General features: G+C 44.2%; 1 protein-coding gene across 1 annotated transcript in view; it reads right to left on the reverse strand.

Annotated features, from left to right (window-relative positions):
* The window catches only part of TBC1D15 (TBC1 domain family member 15), a 132030-nt gene extending 114271 nt beyond the window's left edge, over positions 1 to 17759 (reverse strand). The window contains exons 1-2 of the mRNA XM_077468513.1: positions 17599 to 17759; positions 7641 to 7739 (exon numbers count right to left, since the gene is read on the reverse strand). Of these exons, the coding sequence (XP_077324639.1) occupies positions 7641 to 7739; positions 17599 to 17622 (123 nt within the window). The 5' untranslated portion in view covers positions 17623 to 17759. The remainder of the gene's footprint in view (positions 1 to 7640; positions 7740 to 17598) is intronic.
* Positions 17760 to 20505: the final 2746 nt, after the last annotated feature.

Raw genomic sequence — 20505 nt, forward strand, 5'->3', positions numbered from 1 at the left:
AAGAGGAGGGAGGAGGATACCAAGAGGGATCCCCAGCTCCCCAGACACAATAGCGCTGGTGAGCACTAAAGATCCCCCCCATGTTCCTCCAGCCACCTCTTAACCTCACTTGGGGTGCTAAAGAAGAGGGTTGAGCCCAGAGCAGTCATGCGTAGTCGAGCCGGGTATAATAATGCATAGGCTATATGATGTTCTTGCAGAATACGCTTGATGGGGATGAATTCCGCCCTCTGCTTCTGCAAATCTGGTGAAAAATCCGGGTAAAATGACACTCTAGTCCCTTTATAGAAGATGTCCCTTAATTCTCTGACCCTTTGCATCAGAATAACTCGATCGTTGTAGTTCATAAATTTCAGTATCAGTGGTCTAATGCGGCCTTCTGGTAGCCTAGCTCTAATTGGCACTCTATGTGCCCTTTCTATAGCAAAGAGCGCTGTAAAGGAAACGTCCCCCAGGAGTTCTCTAAACCAGTTTTCCAAGAAGGCTATGGGGTTAGAGCCCTCACTCCCCTCTGGTAGACCAATCAAGCGTACATTATTCCTGCGATTTCTGTTCTCAAATTCATCTAATTTTGACGTCTGGATAGTAAGCTGCTTCTGTAGCCCAATTATTTTTTGCTGGAGCGGATAAAGCTCATCCTCAACCGTGCTTAGTTTCCCCTCAAGTACTGTGGTTCTTCCCACAGTGTTACTCAGCAATTGGCCCATGGAGTGTAGTTCAACTTTAATGCTAGTTAGCTGGTTATCAAGGCCGCGGATAGAGTCTTTACAATCATTAACTGCAGCCAATATGTCTCGTAGCGTGGGTTCACCTTCCCCTGCTAGTGGACGTATTGCGGGTTCTACTGGTGCTGGTACATTACATGTTACCGTGCCCTCTACTAGCCCCGGGTTATTTGCTTTGTTGCCAATTAGTGAGGCAGTAGGGTTTAATGCTGGGTGACCAGTGCTTCTCCTTTCTGATGTCATCCCTTGTGACCTTGACTGCCCGACTATCTGGTGATGACCTTTCCTAGTTGGTGAAGTTGCATGTGCATAGCGTTCGAGTTTTGCAGCTGCTGCTGCAGAGGCCTGGCTTGCTTTTTCTTTGCCTGCCCGGGTTTTCTGGTTCCCCTCGCTAAGGAGTGTATCCTCCGTGGCCTTTTTACTGAGCATGGTCTGGGGCTAGGGGCGGCTTAACTAGGAATGAAAAAATGGTACGGCAGGAATATAGCAATGGTGGGCAAAGCCCTCTATTCCTCCCTTTGTACTATACCACTACAACACAGAGCAATGCAACCAGCACAGCGACCTCAACCCAAATGCCCGGCAATCCCGCCAACCCCACACCAGGATCAATGCGACTGCGCATTCAAATACAGTCCAAGTAGTACCACAAAGCAGGTAGATTTATGTTGCGTTATGTAGTGCTTTTCGGCTCTTAAGCCCTTAGGGAGCAGTTCAACAGTGAGGCCGGATGGTTACGTATTTTTGCTTATCACAAGAGAAACAGGGGAGAACAGGGAGTTGGATGGAGGGTATCCGCTATATGTAAATCTACTTGTTACCAGTGGTCATACATGGCAGATCTTGTCCCATACATTTTCACTTGTATTTCTTGTATTTCTACCTCCTCACCCCCCACTCGTCTCCCCGTGTTACCACTCAACCCAGGCCGATGCCACAGGTTGCACAGATGCTCCGCTTGGCCAGTCAAGATTCTGGAATCCCCGTTCCACATGCGGCGTTCAAAGAGCCCTCTTCTGCGCTACAGTTCGTCTGTAATCTCGCGATGCTTTGGCCTATGCGGTGACGTAGCTTCCCCTCGGCTCTCCTCGGCTACCTCCGGGTACGCCGCTCGCTCTACGCTTCTCCGCGGGGACGCTGGGAGGGGATCTCGCGATAGCTGGATCACCCGCGGGATCGCCCTCAGCCGCTACGGACACCCAGGCTCCGTTTCGCTCGGGCTACCTCCACAGAGTTTACAGGGGAAAGAGGTAGAGCCATCCCAGTGTAGGCTGCATGTTCTAAAAGCGCTACATCCAGGCAACTATCGAGGGGGACGAGGGGAGGCGCAGGCAGTGCAACCTCTCACACTCTCACTCACTCATCCGGCCACGATGAGTTTTTTTTTTTTTTTTTTTTTTTTTCTTCTTCTTCTCTCTCTCTCTCTATATGAGGGGATGAGCTCAATTGAATGCTGGATTAAGATGGTGTTATATGAACATTATGTTTGGAACTAGCTGGGGCGGACCTCCAGGTAAACTGAGGGGCGGGGGGGGGGGGGGGGGGGGGGCGGGGCGCCTTGGGTCTTTTTGAGTGAATGCATAAGAGGGCCACCATAGCGACCCCTAGGGGATGCCCTGATGGGCAGAGTAGTGGGGGTGGGGTGGTGGGGGGGCTAAGGGACACTTTGAGAAGCAGGGATGGGTGGGGCGGAGGGCCATGGGTAGGTAGGGGTGGGTGGGAGGGCAGGAGGGAGGGGGGATCTTCGAGCGCGCACTGTGGGTACGGGGGGCTGGGATGGAGTGGGGGGGGAGAGGGGAGGGGGCCTGCCGTGAGAGGGTGGGTTTCCCTCCCCCCTCTCCCCCTGCCCCCGGCCAACATGGCGACTACCAGTGGCTATGAGTAGAGTAAGCATTATATCGTGGAACGTGAGGGGGTTGGGAGATCCCAAGAAGCGAGCAGCGGTTATGCTGGAAACAGAGAGAGGGGGCCCAGGTTTACTTTTTCTGCAAGAAACGCACCTAACCCCCAGCACAGCTCCACAGCTAAATAATCGGAAATTCCAAGCACACTACCACTCCTTTCATACGTCATATTCAAGAGGAGTGAGTGTTTTAGTTAGGAGGGGCACGGATTTTCTATGTAAGGAGGCCTCTATCGACGAGGTGGGGAGATTTGTTTTTTTATATGGTCTGATGAGAGGGCAATACTACATCTTTGCCAATATCTATATACCTCCTCCTTTTAAGCTGGAGGTTATGTACAAATTACTGACATTCTGTTTGGATAAGCCGGGAGTTCCGTGGATAGTACTAGGTGATTTTAACGAAACACTTGATGGGAACCTGGATAGGTTTCCTAAACCTGACGGGGCTAGAACAGGGCGACTGCAGGGATTTTTATCCGAAACAGGATTGAGCGACCTATGGCGAATGCGACATCCCCAGGAGAGACAGTATTCCTGTTTTTCTAGGACCTACTACACGTTGTCAAGAATTGATATGATTTTTGGAAATAAAGAGGCAGCAGAAGTGGTACAGGACATCGAATATGGGGCTAGGGGGATTTCAGACCATTCCCCCTTGTCCATTATGGTGTCCTTGGGAGCTAGAACAGGCCCAGGGGAGTGGAAGATAAACCCCGGCTGGCTGGAGCTAATGGATAGTTCTAGTCCTTTCCTGGATAAGATAAAGGAATTCCTTCTAATAAACAAGGGTACAGCCTCACCCGGAATAGTGTGGGATTCCCTTAAAGCCTATATTAGAGGTATATTAATTCAACAAATTACAATAACTAAAAAGAAAGCTCGAGAACAGGAGTCAGCAATAAGAAATAGGGTTACTATGGCGGAAAGCGCATATTTAGATGCCCCATCACCTGAAAGTCAGAAGGTATGGCTAGACAGCCAACAAGCTTATAAAATGGCCCTTTTAAAAAAGGCAGAGAACCGGCGAATATTCCAACGGCAGCACTATTTCGGTGAAGGGGAGAGGGTGGGCCGAGCCCTCTCCCTCCTGGTCCAAACTAACAGCTCCCCTACAGCAGCCCAGGTGATTAAGTCGCCAAACGGCGACCTTGTCTCTAGCCCCCCCGCGATCATGAGAGTAATCTATGATTACTATAATAACTTATATAAATCACCACCGCGAGGTCAAGGTAGCCTCGCTACAGATTTCCTACTTCAAGCAACAATTCCAACATTACCAGAACAGGATAAAATATGTCTTGAGGCCCCACTTACGCTTGAGGAGTTGAAAAACGCAGTAGCTGCAATGCCCAATTATAAATCTCCAGGCCCAGATGGGTTGCCAACGGAAATTTACAAGCGTTATGGTGAAGTGCTACTGCCGGAGCTCCTGGAGACATTGAACCATGCACTTGAGGTGGGTGAACTCCCCGCCTCAATGCTGGAAGCCAATATAACTCTAATACTTAAGGAGGGGAAAGACCAACAGGAAGTCTCATCATATCGGCCAATATCCTTGCTGTGCTCGGATATTAAAATTCTAGCTAAGGCCCTAGCAACCCGTTTAAATAAACATATCCATAAACTAATACATCCAGACCAGTCGGGTTTTATCCCGGGCAGGACAACCAGCACCAATATCAGAAGAGTTTTCCTTAATATTCAAACACCCAGGGATAACGATGGGCCGGGAGCCATTTTGGCCTTAGATGCGACTAAGGCCTTCGATAGCCTGGACTGGGGCTACTTGTGGGGAGTGCTGGAGAGGTTTGGCCTTGGTACCCAATTTATCCAATGGATAAAACTACTCTATAATCGGCCCAGGGCAAAAGTCAAGTTGGGGTCTGAATTTTCGGAGGCTTTCCAGCTGGAGAGAGGCACAAGACAGGGGTGCCCATTGTCACCCCTCTTGTTCGTATTAGCCATGGAACCCCTGGCTGTCATGGCAAGATCACGCCTGGACATCCAGGGATTCCGGCGCGGAGTAAGGGAGGATAAAATCGCCCTGTTCGCGGATGATGTCCTGTTCTTTATCGGGGACATGGATTCAACCCTGAACAGGGTAGTGCAGATGATGGGGGAGTTCGGCCAACAATCTGGCCTTGTAATCAACTGGAGTAAATCAGCTCTCCTACCACTGCTTAGACCTGGGGTCCAATGGACGCCACCGGTGATCCAGGGTCTGGAGACAGTATCTAGCCTGAAGTACCTGGGTATCTGGATCTCCGGGGAAGTGAATCAGTATATCAAGGAAAACCTATTACCATTAATAACTAAACTGAAGCAGAAACTTAACAGGTGGTGTGGCCTTCCTCTCTCTGTGGCAGGACGGTGTAACTTAATAAAAATGATCTGGCAGCCACAAATATTGTATATTCTACATAATTCCCCAATCTGGATTAATCAGAAGTGGTTTAAAAAAATGGATTCTCTTATCCGAGATTTAATCTGGAAAAAGGGGCATGCCCGGATTGGGCTACAGACGATGCAGCTCCCTGTAGCGGAGGGAGGATTGGCCATACCCCACTTGAGTTCATACTTCTTGGCTGCCCAACTCCAGCATTTAGAAGGGGCAGGGCTCCAAGAGGGAGGGTCCCCAAACCATAAATTGATGATGGTCGGGGCACCCCACAAGCTACTCGTTGAAGCCCTAGAGGCTAACTCACTTGCCCATAGATGCCCCACCAATACACTAATGAGGAAGGTATGGCACAATGCAAAGCAAACCTTGGGATACGTGGGGGTAACCGGCTACATGCCCCTATGGCACAATCGACACTTATATGAACTAAACAATATAGATAGATCTCTAGAATGGGACAGACAGGGAATCAATAGGTTGGTGCAATTGTACGACGGGAATGTAATGAAATCTTTCGAAGCCCTCAGACAGGAATTTGATGTCTCTAACAAGACATTTTACAAATATTTACAGTTTAGACATGGTATTCAAGCTCAATACGGGTCATTTGAGATCGAACGGACCGAAATTCCTCTACTTCAGGGACTCATGGACCACCTGCAAGCAAAAGGCCAGATCTCCAGATTATATACCAAGATCAGGGGAAGGACCTTGAAGGGAGAGGGCCCGGAGAAGAGCAGGTTGGGGTGGATAGGAGATGTGGGCCCGATAACCAAGGAACAATGGGATAAGATCCTCGAACAGGGGAGATTGGTCTCTATATCCCCATCGCAGTGTGTGTCACATTTGTTTCTTATATACAGGGTATATTATACCCCCTATAAATTGTGGAAAATTGGCAGGAAAGCCAGCGACAGCTGTCCCAGATGCGGGGCACTGGGGGACCTTTTTCATATGGTTTGGAAATGTCCAAAATTGTATGGATACTGGTTAAAAATTGTACTTAGTATAAATAGGATCTTTAAGATCTCCCTGAAACCAGAGGCCAGGATTTGCATATTAGGGATTTTTGAGGAGGATAGAATTTCCCCCTTAATCAAGCTGTCGGTTTTGAGATGTTTATATCAGGCCAGACGGCTGATAGCTGTAAATTGGCAAGCCAAAAACCCCCCGACAATTGAACATTGGTCAAATGCAATCAATTCTACCATCTGGTGCGAGAGAGCTATGTTTATAAAGCAAAACAACCTAAAAAAATTTGGAGCAATATGGAACCCGTGGCTGATCGATATGGGTTATCCCCCCGAGGAGGCTAATGTGAGGGCGACCTAGCACTTTCTGAAGCGCTGGCGGCGATGGCTCTTCCTCCCTGGCTCCCCTTTGTCCCCTTTTTTTTTTTTTTTTTTTCCTTTATCTCCCTCTCCATACCAACTTGTTGTTATTGCTCTTCAATTAGCTGACCATTATTAGCGGGGCTCGTGCTAGCAGTGCGTGCTCGAAGAGGGGGTGGGTGGGAGGGATGGGGAGGTCGGGGCGGAGGGCGCGCCCGGCGCGAAGTGCGGGTCGGGGGCGTCCCTCCGTATTGTTACTTATGTACGTAAGGTGGATATTTGTTAATTGTGGAAAGCACTATGCTCTTTGTACAAAAAACTTTTTTTTAACTGAGATGAAGGAACTAAAAAACAAGGGAAGAATAAAGCAAGGAAATACGCCACGATGATGTGGAATTGAGAGGAGATATAAATGAGCTGCAAGGTGAATTAAGTCTCCGGCATAAACTCACTGAGGTGGCATAAAAAAAAAAAAGAAAAAAAAAAGCTGGTCAGCATGGAGCCAACCACTTCCTGGTTCTACTGAAGCACAGCTTCTTAACAACTACACCTACCAGACGCCTTCCCGGCTAACCGGATTGTGTGTGGAGATCGTGGGACGCACAGAAAATCACCAGGACTGCATTATAATGATGAGCATACCTCACTTCCATTATGTAAGTGTTCCTAATCTTGCGCAATAAAGGTTTGTATTCTAATACTACACATAGAGTGGCGCTTCCCCCCTTCTTTTTTCGACCTGTCTTGCAGAGAGTTTCTGGACGCACTCTGAGGATGGCTGCCTCCTCTTAAACTACCCCCCATTCACAGTTTTTTACAGTTTGCTACTTTTAAGACTGTCCAACTTATGTACACTATTCCAATTCATGGGTATTCCTGGAGCGCCAGATACCCAATCTACTCTAGACTAGAAACAATAGATCTGGATAGAAAGGCTTATTTTTAAAGGGGAGTATACTTTTCACTCTAGAACACACAGCTAATCTTTACTTATGCATGCCAAATCATGTTTTTAATGCACTATGGCTAATGCAACTGTTTAAAATGTAGAAACAATGAGGATTACTTTATTGCACCACTATTTCCTACTATTTTCTATTACACAATATAGACTGTAATCTCTTGTGTGCAGGGGACTCAATATCCTCCCATTATTTTGTCATATTTTTGTCTCATAAGCTCTGCACCACTGTCATTCATAATATACAAAAAAACATACATGTAACATAACACACACAAAAAAATAAAAAAATAAAAAGGGGGGGCGGCAACTCTACCTTCTCTATAACATGTAATACTCCCGGAATTAAACTGTCTTGATCTTCCATTTTTCCACAGGAGGCATGTATAAACACTCCTTCCTGGTCATACACAATCTGTTACAAGAAAGAGAAAATTGTGTAAATTAGATAAGCAATCATTCCAAAAAGAACAAAGGTTTACATTTTTGTGAAATATGGTGCCAATAACTGCTGATACATAAGAAATGAGTTTTAGAATTTTGGGTAAACCACTACTGTAGATATAGATAAAATAAGAAACAGAGACTAACAAAGAAATATATATTACTAAAATAAATCAGATTACAATGCTACAGAACAACTATACCCAATATCTGACCCGGAACTACTTGCATAGCTAAAATACAATACACATAAATATTTTTTTATCAGTTTCTTAAAGTGACTCTAAAGTCTAAAAGGGTTTTTTTTTTTTACCTCAATGCAGTCTCTACATTAAAGATAAAAAAAAACTTCCACTCCTTTTTTTTTTTTTTTTATAAAAAAAAAAAAACAAAAAGTACTTTTTAATAGATACACAAAAAGACAATATCCAAAACAGTAAATGCGGAGGTATCAGCAATTTATTGGGGCACAGTTGTTCAAGAGGGTGCATCTCCACTTTAAATTGCAGTTGGGTTTTAGACCCAGCCGTGCTGCTTCTGTAGTGGGGGGGGGGGGGTCAAAGGATCTAACCGTCCTGTCTGGCTGGCTTTGGAGGTGGTAGGCACAGAGCCATACTCTAGGTCAATAGTTCTATACCAGAGGATCAGGGAACTGGGTTTATGAATTGGAAGACAAGCTTGTTATGTGATGCCAGTCTATGTGCTGCCAGTGGCTCTTCAAGATTTGCCATTCAGCTTTGCTTTACAGGTTACTATTTACTCAGTGCAAGAGAACAAAAGGTTTCCGTTGAACGACACTGTATTCTAAAAATACTTGGAAAGATCTTCTGTAACATTTGTAAGGTGTTTTGTTCTATGTCTTCACAGCAATAACTCAACTGGCAGGTTGCCCTTTCCACTGGGTGTGTCTGTTCAGGGAATTGCAGGTAGAGGCTACTACGACATGGATGTTACTGCATACCAAATCATTTTTTATAGAGAAAACAGACTACAAAATGAGACATATCAGCAAGAATATTATATCCACTCACAAAAAATTGATTTTACACATATACATACATTATATATATATATATATATATATATATATATATATATATATATATATATATATATATTCCATCAAATATCTCCACTGAAATTGTGTTAATGGTCTCTATTCTTCTATTGAAAAATCAACATATTTACATAATTTTCTTTAAAAAAAATAAAAAAATTATAAATCACCGTATTTAAATCCAGTGTATCTGATGGTATGAAAGGAATAGATTTTTTTCAAATAAGGTAGCAATAGTGCAGAAGTCTGGGCACTTTACAGTGAATGCAAGTCCCCGTCTTAGTCCTGACACTGATCCTCATAAAGCCCTTTAGGATCCTTGGTACAAGCCCTAACATCTACTCAAGTGACAATTGAGTCCTGCCCACTAGAATTCAAATATTGTCTGGTAAGGGGGGGGTTAATCTGGACTTGGCCAGAGGTTATGGTCTCATATACAGACTGGGCTCAGAAATCAAAGGGGCTCCACATGGACATGGAGATCAGTCTGAAGGCAAACAGGTACTTGAAGCTACCACAAGGTCTCTGAACTTCAGAGTTGTAGCTAGCATAGAAATGTTTTAAGTCATGTTAGGTTCACATTAAAGCTGAACTCCAGGCAGATATAAAAACAAAATAAATAATCCATATAGGTATCCATTAGAAAATCATTTTGTTTTCTGCATTACTGGTCTAAATTGGTTTTCTAAACTTTAATCCCTCAGGCCCAAGTGCTGGCAGTTCCCCCCTCCTGCTATTGGTTGAAGAGTCTAGGTATTTAGGTATCTGATGCGACGGGAACCATATAGGTTTCTAAAGTCTCAATTTGTACCCCTTTGTTTCTGCAACTCCAAGAGAAATATACCTCATGGGCCAATCTCTTTGCATACCTGATGGTACGTATCAATATCCGCATAATGTTGTTTCTTCCAAAAACGTATTATTTTTACGTAACTGTCACACTTGGTCCTTTTTTCAAAAACTGACCAGTGTGTAAGTTCCTTTATTTGGCAACGGCTGTGGTAATTACTAAGGCGGTGAAACTGATCAAATCACCTGTGCAAAATAACGAAAATGCCTCAAAATATGACCTATTGGGGTGCCTTGAGAACTGGGGTTCAGAAGCATTGGGCTAACATACAGTATATAAATAGGAATTGTCCTAAAGCCCCATACACACTATAAACTTTTCCTCCAGATTTACCAAAACCATATAATATGAGGTCAAACCTTAGGAGTTTCAATTTGTGTGCAATCAGCCAGGCCCTTGCACTACATGGTTTTGGTAAACAGAAGGAAAAACTCAGCAGAAAAACTGACAGTGTGTACGGGGCTTAAGAGATATGATAAGGTTGATGATGGCCAATTAGTTCTTTGCTGATACTATTGTTACCCTCTCCTTTTCGCTTACCTAGGTAGTTGTACTTACTGTATTCTTACGTTGTTTCCTGTAATTCTGCTCTGTGTCTTACAGATTCCGTTTTAACCAGCTTTATACAGACCTCATTTTATACCACTTTGTGCATGTCGATTTTGTACTTCACCATACCACCTTTGATCTGAACTGTTACTGTAACATTTTCATAAAGAAATCCTTGCTTGTTAGAAAGAATATCATTTAGTTGTATTTTTGCTTGTAATCTCCCTCCAGCTGATCTTTCCCAATTACAACCATTTTAACCTACCTGTAGGTGCAAGAAATATCTTATAAAAGGTTTAGGAGTTATTTGCAGAAATAGCGGCATCAATGTCTATGGCGCATCCGCCGTAGACATCGGGTGAAGGCGCACTGAGCGTGCCGTTTCTAACAGTGATCGTGCCGTTAGTGAAGGCCGCAGCGTGCATGCGCGGGAGTGACATCATCGCAGTTCTGGCCAGTCACAGCACCGGTGCCGCGATATCCAGAAGTCACTCTGGGATAGATGGCGGCGTCAGAGGAGGGGAACGAGTGCCTATGCGGGGGGCTTCAATCTCAGGTAATATTTCATAATGAGCTAGTATGCTATGCAGTGAACAGCACAGTAGTATCACCAACAAAGCTCACATCAAATCTTCTAAAGACTAGCAGTCAGAGGCATCAGTACCTTAGATCTCACACTACAGATATATAGCAATGAGGCTGTATTTACAGGGGGGCCTAGCTACAAAATAAAGAAGTGGACTGCTATTTTTAAGGAGGATTTTAAGACAAAGGTGTATATTTTCCATTGTGCGGCTTAGGCACAGTTAATATGTAAATGTTCTCAATAACATAGCAAATCTTCACTTTTTAAATTCAGATCCACTTTAAATGTAACTAGTCTAAGTACCTGGATTTTACTTGGCATCAGCCTCCTGAACTCCCTTGTACAGCAATAATCACTAGGAGAGGAAGGTGCAGCCCTAGCGGCCAATCAGGTAGGTTTCATGCACATGTGATGCCAAGAAACTTGCTGTCAGGAAGAGAGAGCAGTGTAATCACAGGAGTATATTGCTGTTGCTACACCTTCACTATTTAATCACAGGCTTGGGGCAAGGAGATGACAAGCTTTACGGCTTAAAGTCCAAATCTAGGAACATTTTAAAAAATCTACCCTTCTCCAGCACCACCTGAAGCTCTGGTCAGTAGGTGGAGCATCAGCACCAAACAGTTCAGTACTCTGAGGAGGCTGGAGTGCAACCGGAGTTTACGGAGCAGGTTAAAGGGATCTGGTTGTAACGCTGACAAGTATTTACTCCACCATCCTTTGCCCAAACCTAACAAGCACTTGGAAAGCACTTGTACTGCCTTGTACACACAGTCGGACTTTCCAACGGAAAACGTACGATCGGACGGTGTTGTCAGAAATTCCAATCGTGTGTGGGCTCCATCTGACTTTTTCAGTCGGAATTTCCGACACACAAAGTTTGAGATCTGGATCTAAAATTTTCCCGTCAACAAAATCCGATGGTGCTCCCTGCATGTTGGGCCTCTCTATGTGGCCAGGCTGTGAAAAAGTCCAACACATGTGGTATTGTAATACTCAGGAGGAGTAGCAGAATTTTTTGGGGGGTGTCATTTGTGGTATACACATGCCATGTGAGAGAAATAACCTATTACAATGACAATTTTGTGGGAAAAAAAATAAAAAAATGGAAAATCTTAATTTTGCAAAGAATTGTGGGAAAAAATGACAACATCAAAAAGCTCACCATGCCTCCTACTAAATACCTTGGAATGTCTACTTTCCAAAAAGGGGTCATTTGGGGGGTATTTGTACTTTCCTGACTTGTTAGGGTCACAAGAAGCGAGATAGGCCACCAGTACATCAGATGTGATCAATTTTGTTTCTTTCACAAAGACCAAATAATATCCACTAATTTGGGTTATTTTTACCAAAGACATGTAGCAGCATAAATTGTGACCAAAATTTATGAAGAAAAATTAATAATTTGCATAATTTGTCAAAGAAATATGCGTTTTTTTTTTCAAAATTTTCGGTCTTTTTTCATTTATAGTGCAAAAAATAAAAACCCCAGAGGTGATCAAATACCACCAAAAGAAAGCTCTATTTGTGGGAAAAAAAGGACAAAAAATTCATTTGGGTACAGTGTTGTATGACTGAGTAATTGTCATTCAAAGTGTGAGAGCACCGAAAGGTGAAAATTGGTCTGGGCAGGAAGGGTGTTTAAGTGCCCAGTAAGCAAGTGGTTAAAGCAGAAATAAACCTATTGATTTAAAATTTTTAAAAAAACGGTTACATTCCTGACATATGCCAGGAATGTAACTAGAGGTCAACCGATATGGGTTTTTCTCTGGCCGATGCCGATATTTAGAAATCGTGGCGGCCGATGGCCGATATGTAATGCCGATTTTTAATTTTTTTCCCCCTTCATCTCATAAAATCTAACAGACACCTTTCACACTGGGGCATTTTTCAGGCACTTTTGGGCTAAAAATAGCGCCTGTAAATGACTCCCCTGCAGTCTGTGTGGAAGCCCGAGTGCTTTCACACTAAGGCGATGCGCTGGCAGGACGTTAAAAAAAAAAAAAGTCCTGCAAGCAGCATCTTTGGAGTGGTGTATACCGCTCCTCCACCACTCCTGCCCATTGAAATGAATGGGCACTGCTGCCGAAGCGCATGCAATGCGATTTGGCAGCGGCGCTTCACAGGCGTATTTAACCTCTTCCTCGGCCGTTAGCGGAGTTATAAGTGCCCCACTAGCAGCTGAATAGCACTGCTAAAATGATGGTAAAGCGCCACTAAAACTAGCAGCATTTTACCGCCAACGCCTGCGTGCTGCAGTGTGAAAGCAGCCTTAAGTAATTAGTGATACAGCAAATTTCTTACATTTAAACATTTATTAAACAAAACAAACCTCCAATCAGTTCACTTGTATGTATAATTTAGATTAAAAAAAAACTATATATTAAATACACAAAAACAGGTAATCAAAACTTTTGGACAAAAAAATGGGCTAACTTTACTGTTTTAGTTTTTTTTTTTTTTATTATTAGTGTCTTTTTTCCATTTCCGTTTGAAAGACCTCTACGAAAATGCCGTGTGACATAAAATATTGCAACAACCGCTATTTTATTCCCTAGGGCAGTGATGGCGAACCTTGGCACTCCAGATGTTTTGGAACTACATTTCCCATGATGCTCATGCACTCTGCAGTGTAGTTGAGCATCATGGGAAATGTAGTTCCAAAACATCTGGGGTGCCAAGGTTTGCCATCACTGCCCTAGGGTCTCTGCTAAAAAAAATATATACAATTTTTGGGCGTTCTAAGTGATTTTCTGGCAGAAAATACAGGATTTTTACTTGTAAGCAACAAGTGTCAGAAAAGATTTAGTCTTTAAATGGTTAAACTGAGAACTCTACACACTAAGTTCAATTCATTCATAAGTGTAAACATTGTATCTCTTTGCTCTTTTCTTGGCAGACTGCCCAGGGAGGAAACAAGTCCCTTCATGCAAGACTCAGGCCGCTTGCATTGACTTCTATTACAGAAGTCATTTGCAAGTTGCGCTGAAGATATAATCTGCCTTTTTATCAGCACAATTGGCTGATGCCGATTAATTAAAAAACGCCAAATATCAGCCGATATATCGGTCGACCTCTAAATTTAATGGCCACATTTTCTTGTGCTCTCAACCAAACTGTCAAACCATCAAATGGCCATTGTCATAACTGATCACATGTGCAGCAGCATGGCAGTTGCAGCTCAAACAGAGGCCAAAATGGAAGCTTCCTTTGCTGAAAACGATAGAAGGGTTTAGTTTCGCTGTCTGCTCCAGTTTTCTTAAGTTCCCTCCGTGTCTGTTCTGCACTAAAAGGACAGCTTGCTGATTTTAGGCTTTCTTTGATTTTCATTTTAGCTCTGCTTTTAAGCCGACAGTGGAAAATGAAAAACTCTGCAAGAGTTAACTGCACATTTATATATAGAGGACTGTGAAAAGCAAATTTACAGACCCGATCCGCTAGACCAATCCCTGCAGGCTCTTCTCCAGCAATCTAATGTCTTCTGACATCATCAAGAGTGATGCTGGGTTCATGGACAGCATTAGATGCGAGAATGTCAAGGAATAATCCGCTGGTGAAGCGTAGGGAAGAACCATCTGCAGGGTGTCCTGTGCGTTTTTGGGTCCGGTTCAGGTGCAAATTCAGGGAAAAATTTAAACCTCAACAGGTGAACACAAAAGCACAGGACACCAGACTGCAAACCAGAGCCAGACCGGTGTGAACCTAGCCTAACTGTTTTTTTTTTAAACCGTTAATTCAATGGGGTTAGTTCCACTTTATGATTTACTGCTGTCCAGGGGCTCTGGGTTTCAGCAAAATAACAGCCTCCAGTAAGAAGAAACAGGAGCAATGTTGGAGGCAATTTAAAGCACACACTAATTTTGGTAGCATAATTATTAATGTGGAATGTATTTTTTATCTAGCTGTTATGGGTAAAGTTTGGCTTTAAAGTGATTGTAAAATTTTGTTTTTTTTCACTAAAATTAACAAATATGTTATACTTGCCTGTCCTGTGTAATGGTTTTGCACTGAGCAGCCCAGATCCTCCTCCTCAGGTCCCTGCCTCCTGTTGAGTGCCCCCACAGCAAGCGGATTTCTATGGAGGCACCCGAGCAGAGTCATAGCTCCCTGTGTCCCCAATTCAACCCCACCCCATGGGGCTCCGGTAAGTAATTCGGGGGGCTGATGGAGGCTGCTGCACACAGTTGTTTTTTTTATCTTAACCACTTGAGCTCTGGAAAGGTTTTACCCACTTCCTGACCAGGCCATTTTTTGTGATATGGCACTGCGTTGTTTTTAACTGACAATTGCTGTACCTAAATAAAATTGATGCGCTGCGTTTTTTATTTTTTGCGCTATAAACAAAAACACAAGTGACAATTTTGAATAAAAAAACAATATTTTTTACTTTCTGCTATAAAACATCCCCAATAAAAGAAAATGTAAAAAAAAAAAAAAAAATCGAATTTCTTCATCAATTTAGGCCAATATATATTCTGATACATATTTTTGGTAAAGAAAAATCCCATGTTAAATCTTTCCCATAGTTTGTAGATGCTTGAAGGACTTATTTTTTTATTGTTTTTACTAGTAATGGCTGCGATCAGCGACTTTTTGCGGGACTGCGATGTTTCTGTGGACAAATCGGACACCAAGTGGCACTTTTTGGGGACCAGTAACACAAATACTGTGATCAGTGATAAAAAAAAATGCACTGTCACTGTTTTAATGACACTGGCAGGGAAGGGGGTTAACACCAGGGCCGATCAAAGGGTTAAGCATATCCCTGGGAGGTGCTAAGTGCCGATTCACACTGGGGCAACCTGTCAGGTTACTTGTACATCTGACAAGTCAGGCTCCATTCAGTACAATGGAACCGTTCTAATAGGAGCAACTCAAGTTGCTCCGACTTAGAAAAAGGTTCCTGTACTACTTTGGAATGGCTTGCATTGACTTCTATTAAAGAAGTCGTTTGCAAGCCACGCTGAGGTCACGCTGTGCAGGGTGGCTTCAGAGTCTGACGACTTTGAAGCTGCCCCTGTGGGAACTGGCACTAACTGTGTGGGGGACGGATACACTGGAGAAAAAGAGAGATCGTGTTTCAGCTTAGCTGAAACACAAGATCTCTCTTTTGCTCCCTGACAGATCAGCGGTTTGCCTGGTTTACATAGGCACACTGCTGCTTCGTCTCTCCACAGAATGATCGGCTGATCGTGGCCGCTAGACTAGCTGATTGGACACAGCGGAAGCCAATCACAGCAAGAGCGGCACTTGTCTCCTACACCACGTGCACAAAATCACGTACAGGTATGTGATTTTGTGCAGCCGGGCCGCCCTGCTGCAGTATATATGCAGCGGGTGGTCCGGAAGTGGTTAATGCATAGAATGTATTAAGATACAAAACCTTCTGACTTTACAACCACTTAAAGCCACAGACAGGAAAGCTCTACATTCTGAAATACCCATTAGGTTGTGTTCACTTTTGCAGCTAGAGGGCAGTCAGCCAGGCCAATTAGAAATCTCAGCACGCTTTGCGCATGCACAGTAGGGAACCAAAAGGCTTCACTGCCGGGTTCCCTTACCGGCAATGGCGGCAGCTGCACCCAACAGCCGATCCAAAGATCGGCTGGAGTGCCGACATCATGGGCTACCTGGACAGGTAAGTGTGTGTATATATATATATATATATATATATATTTTTTTTTTTTTATATAACCAATACTATTCCTTTTATATTGGCTTTTAAAATTTACAAATGCAGCAATTTAGAATTTGGATGAAAGGTTTAGCACTGAGAAACACTTTTTGAAAGATAAAAAGTGAATTTTATATACAACTATATAGATCAGACCAAAACGAGGGACATTGCTCCAAATCAGGGACAGTTGGGAGTTATGTTCAGTAGGCGTCACCGACGCAAGTCAATGGGATGCATTTACAGGGTTAAACCAGGCAGTGACATAACACCTCCTCACTAAGGATGAGCTCTGGCGTGTTCGCACACCCCACGTGCTGAGCCCGCCAGAAAGTCGGCACAGTGTTGCGCTAATCACAGGCGGTGAGACACTTCCCCATCTCTGCAGCCGCGCATCGGGACAATGTCTCACTGCCTGTGATTAGCGCCGCACCGACTTCCTGGGGGGCTCTGCACGTGGGGTGTGCGAACACGCCTGAGCTCATCCTTACTCATCATCTGTCAAATGCCCTCTGAAAAGGGAACATAGATTGCTCTTCAGAGGGCACTGTCCGTGTGAACGAGCTCTTCTAGTTTGAGGCTCAATGCACGTTGTAAGCTAAAAAAAAAAAAGCCTGAAAAACGCTCAGAATAGCTTTCTTGTGGCAGGCCCTAGCAGCGGTTAGGTGCATTTAGCGTTCCCTTCTGCCAGCAAATCGCTCCCAAACACGCGGGGGAAAAAAAAGTTTATTTTCTGTTCCTAAAAGCTGAAGCTTCAAAGACACTTCGAGACTAAAACAGTGTGCATGGTCACATAGGACTTCTAGATGAATACTAGATCTGCTCATAGGATAGGAGCGTTGTATTCATAGAGTACAAATCTGCTTCTCTCACTCCCTGCTGGAACATCAAAGTAAACAATCCCCTCCACAGGGCGTCTGCTAAGACCGGAAGTCAGTGAGGTCCCTGGACAGACACTGACAGGTGACAGTACGAGGCTATAGGACACAGCAGGGGGTGACATACAAGAACACAGGAGTGCCTGCACATTATCCTACACCCAATGTGACACCGTGCACTACGGAGCCCGCACTTCCGGCCTCACCGGGAACATACAACTTCCCTATTCCGTTACCTTTCCTGTGACATGCGCCTCCATCTTGCCTACGAGTGTTTATGATGACGTCGCACACTTCACGTGCCCCAACACAACACACAGGCAAAAGCCCGTTACAGGATCTTCCGCTCCAAGCCTCACTCCCAGATCAGGATCCTGCGTTCTAAGCCTCACTCTCAGACCAGAATCCTGCGTTCTAAGCCTCATTCTCAGATCAGTATCCTGCGTTCTAAGCCTCGTTCCTAGCTCAGTATCCTGCGTTCCCAGCCTCACTCCTAGATCGGCGTCAGGCGTTGTAAGCCTCGTTCTTAGGTAGATGTCATATGCTGCTGTCATGAGCTTCGAGCCTTACTCTCGGATCAAGAGCCTGTTTTTAGCTTCGGTTGGTCACGTTGGGAAAAATAAATCAAAGGCATTGCATTTGCAAATGCTTCTTCATTAAAACTTAAAGAGGAAGTAAATCCTGATGGGTTTACTTCCTCTTTCATTCCCTGCAAAGCATAATGGACTACTATGCATCGCATAGTAGCCCATTATGTGTCACTTACCTGACACGAGCCAGCAAAGTCACCGCTGTCCCCTGTAGTCCGGCGCATCCATCTTCTCGGTGGGGTCTCGCAGCTCCCCCGCTGTCATTCGGCGAAGCCGCGATGACGTCACTCCCGCGCATGCGCACGGGAGCCGAGACGCACGGCATCTTCGTCATCGACGATGCCACGCTCAGTGCGCCTGCGCACCGCTGTCTACGGTGCATGTGCCGTAGACAGCGGTGCCCGTCTTCAGGCAAATATCTCCTAAACCGTATAGGTTTGGGAGATATTTCTTGGACCTACAGGTAAGCCTTAATCTAGGCTCCCCTGTAGGTCAAAGTGGTTTGTAAGGGTTTACAACCACTTTAATGTATTACTAAAGTCAAAACTTTTCTTTTTTTTTTGCATAGAGTGCAGAGGGATTGGAACGCTTGTCACTTTTTTTTGCTGTCTGTGTCCCCATTAAAGCGACATAGATCCCATCGGTCCCTAATTTCAAGGGACTGTCCCTGATTTTGAGCAGTGTCCCTCTGTCCCTCATTCCTCCTCATTTGTCCCTCATTTTGGTCTGATCTATATAGTTGTGTATATAAAATTAACTTTTTATTGAGCAAAAAGTGTTTCCCAGCGCTGAGCCTTTCATCTGATTTCCAAATTGTTGCATTTGTAAATTCCAAAAGCTAATATAAAGGAATTGTGGTGGTAAAAAAAAAAGCACTTGTGGGTTTAAACAATCTTGCTTTTTTGTACAATTCTCCTTTAAGGGGGTGTGGCAAGGGGTGTGTCCTATGCCTGCATACGTTTGCTAATAGGTGTCCCTCATTCCTATCTCAGAAAGTTGGGAGGTATGAAGTGGTAGTAAACTGTACATCTGTAAAAACATATATATATTTTTTTTAAAGTAGAACTACGGTCAAAACTTTTATTTTTATTTTGGATAGAGCAAGGGAGGGTGATGACCCCTGTCAGATTTTTTTTTCCGCCACCTGTGTCCCCTTGCAGAGATTTTTCTTCACTTCCTGTCCCATAGCCAATAAGGAAATCCGTACAAATTAAGGAAATGTCTTGGGGACCCCCAAGTCACCAGAACTAGTGTCCCCGCTATTATTTTCTGGGTAGGGTTGCCACCTCATCTCTTTAAACCAGAACACACATGAATTACACAGGTTCTGTGGCCGATTAAGGTGGTAATTAAACTCACTCTATGCCTTATCTGCATGAAATTGGCCTCAGAAGCTGTGTAATTCTTATGTGTTCAAGTTTAAGGCTGGGTTCACACTATTGCGAATTGGATGCGGGGTCCAATTCACATATCTCCGGTTCATATATCTCCAAGGCGGCTCCAATGTGAATTTGCACAGGAGCCCTGTGCGTCTTTTGGTGCTTTTCAAGTCCGAATTCAGCCCAACATTCTGGCTGCTGAAATCAGACCTGAAACACTGAACCAGAACGAACAGGACCCCTGCTGTGAGCCGCATTGGCATCCAGTGTGAATCAAGCCTAAAGGGATGAGGTGGCAACCCTATTTCTGGGGACAACCCAAAATTTGGGATTTTCTTTTACTTTGACTTTCAATGATAATGATAAACAAGACAATCTCCTTAATGGGGGCAGAGGCAAATCTGACAGGTGTTCTAATCCATCTCCACTCTATCCAAAACTAAAAAAGGTTTGCCTTTAGTTATACTTGAACCCTGCAAGGTAAAGGCATAATGTGCTAGCATTCAACACATACTAGCACAATATTAAATACTTACCTTAGAACAAAGTCCTCCTGTGGCACGCTGTCACCACTGAAAGGGCTTCCATCTTAAGCCGATTTTTTTCTTCCGGGTTTGCAGGCAGCTGCCGCTTGATTGGCCATGCTGCGATGACGTCACTCCCACGCATGTGCGCAAGACTCATGGAGCTCTAAAGGCACAGCACGGGTATGCCGTCCCTTCAGAGCACTTGCGCTGGTGACATCACCGGCCGCATGCAGTGTGAATATCTCCTAAACAGTGCAAGTTTAGAAGATATTCATAGTACCTACAGGTAAGCCTTAATATAGGCTCACCTGTGGCAACAGGTGCAAAAGTAGACTTTACTTCCACTGTAAGGAGATTCATCCTCACTATTTGTCCTGTTTACCTCATTGAAAGTGAAAGTTAAAGAAAAATCCAAAATTTTGGGTCATCCCCAGAAAAGTAATAGAGGGGAAATCTTCCAATGGGGACACTACTTCTAGTGAGTGACCTGGGGGTCCAGGGAATGTCCTTAATTTGCAGGGATTTCCTCTCACTTCCTGTTTGGCTATGGGACAGAAAGTGAAGAGAAGTCTCCACTAGGGATGAGCTCAGGAGTGTTCAGGTGCAGAGCAGGTCAGCGAAAGTCGGCGAAATGCTGCGCCGACTTC

The sequence above is a fragment of the Lithobates pipiens genome, unplaced genomic scaffold (genome assembly GCF_037356315.1).
Source record: "Lithobates pipiens isolate NorthernLeopardFrog02 unplaced genomic scaffold, aLitPip1_a1.2 Scaffold_8, whole genome shotgun sequence".
NCBI lineage: Eukaryota > Metazoa > Chordata > Amphibia > Anura > Ranidae > Lithobates > Lithobates pipiens.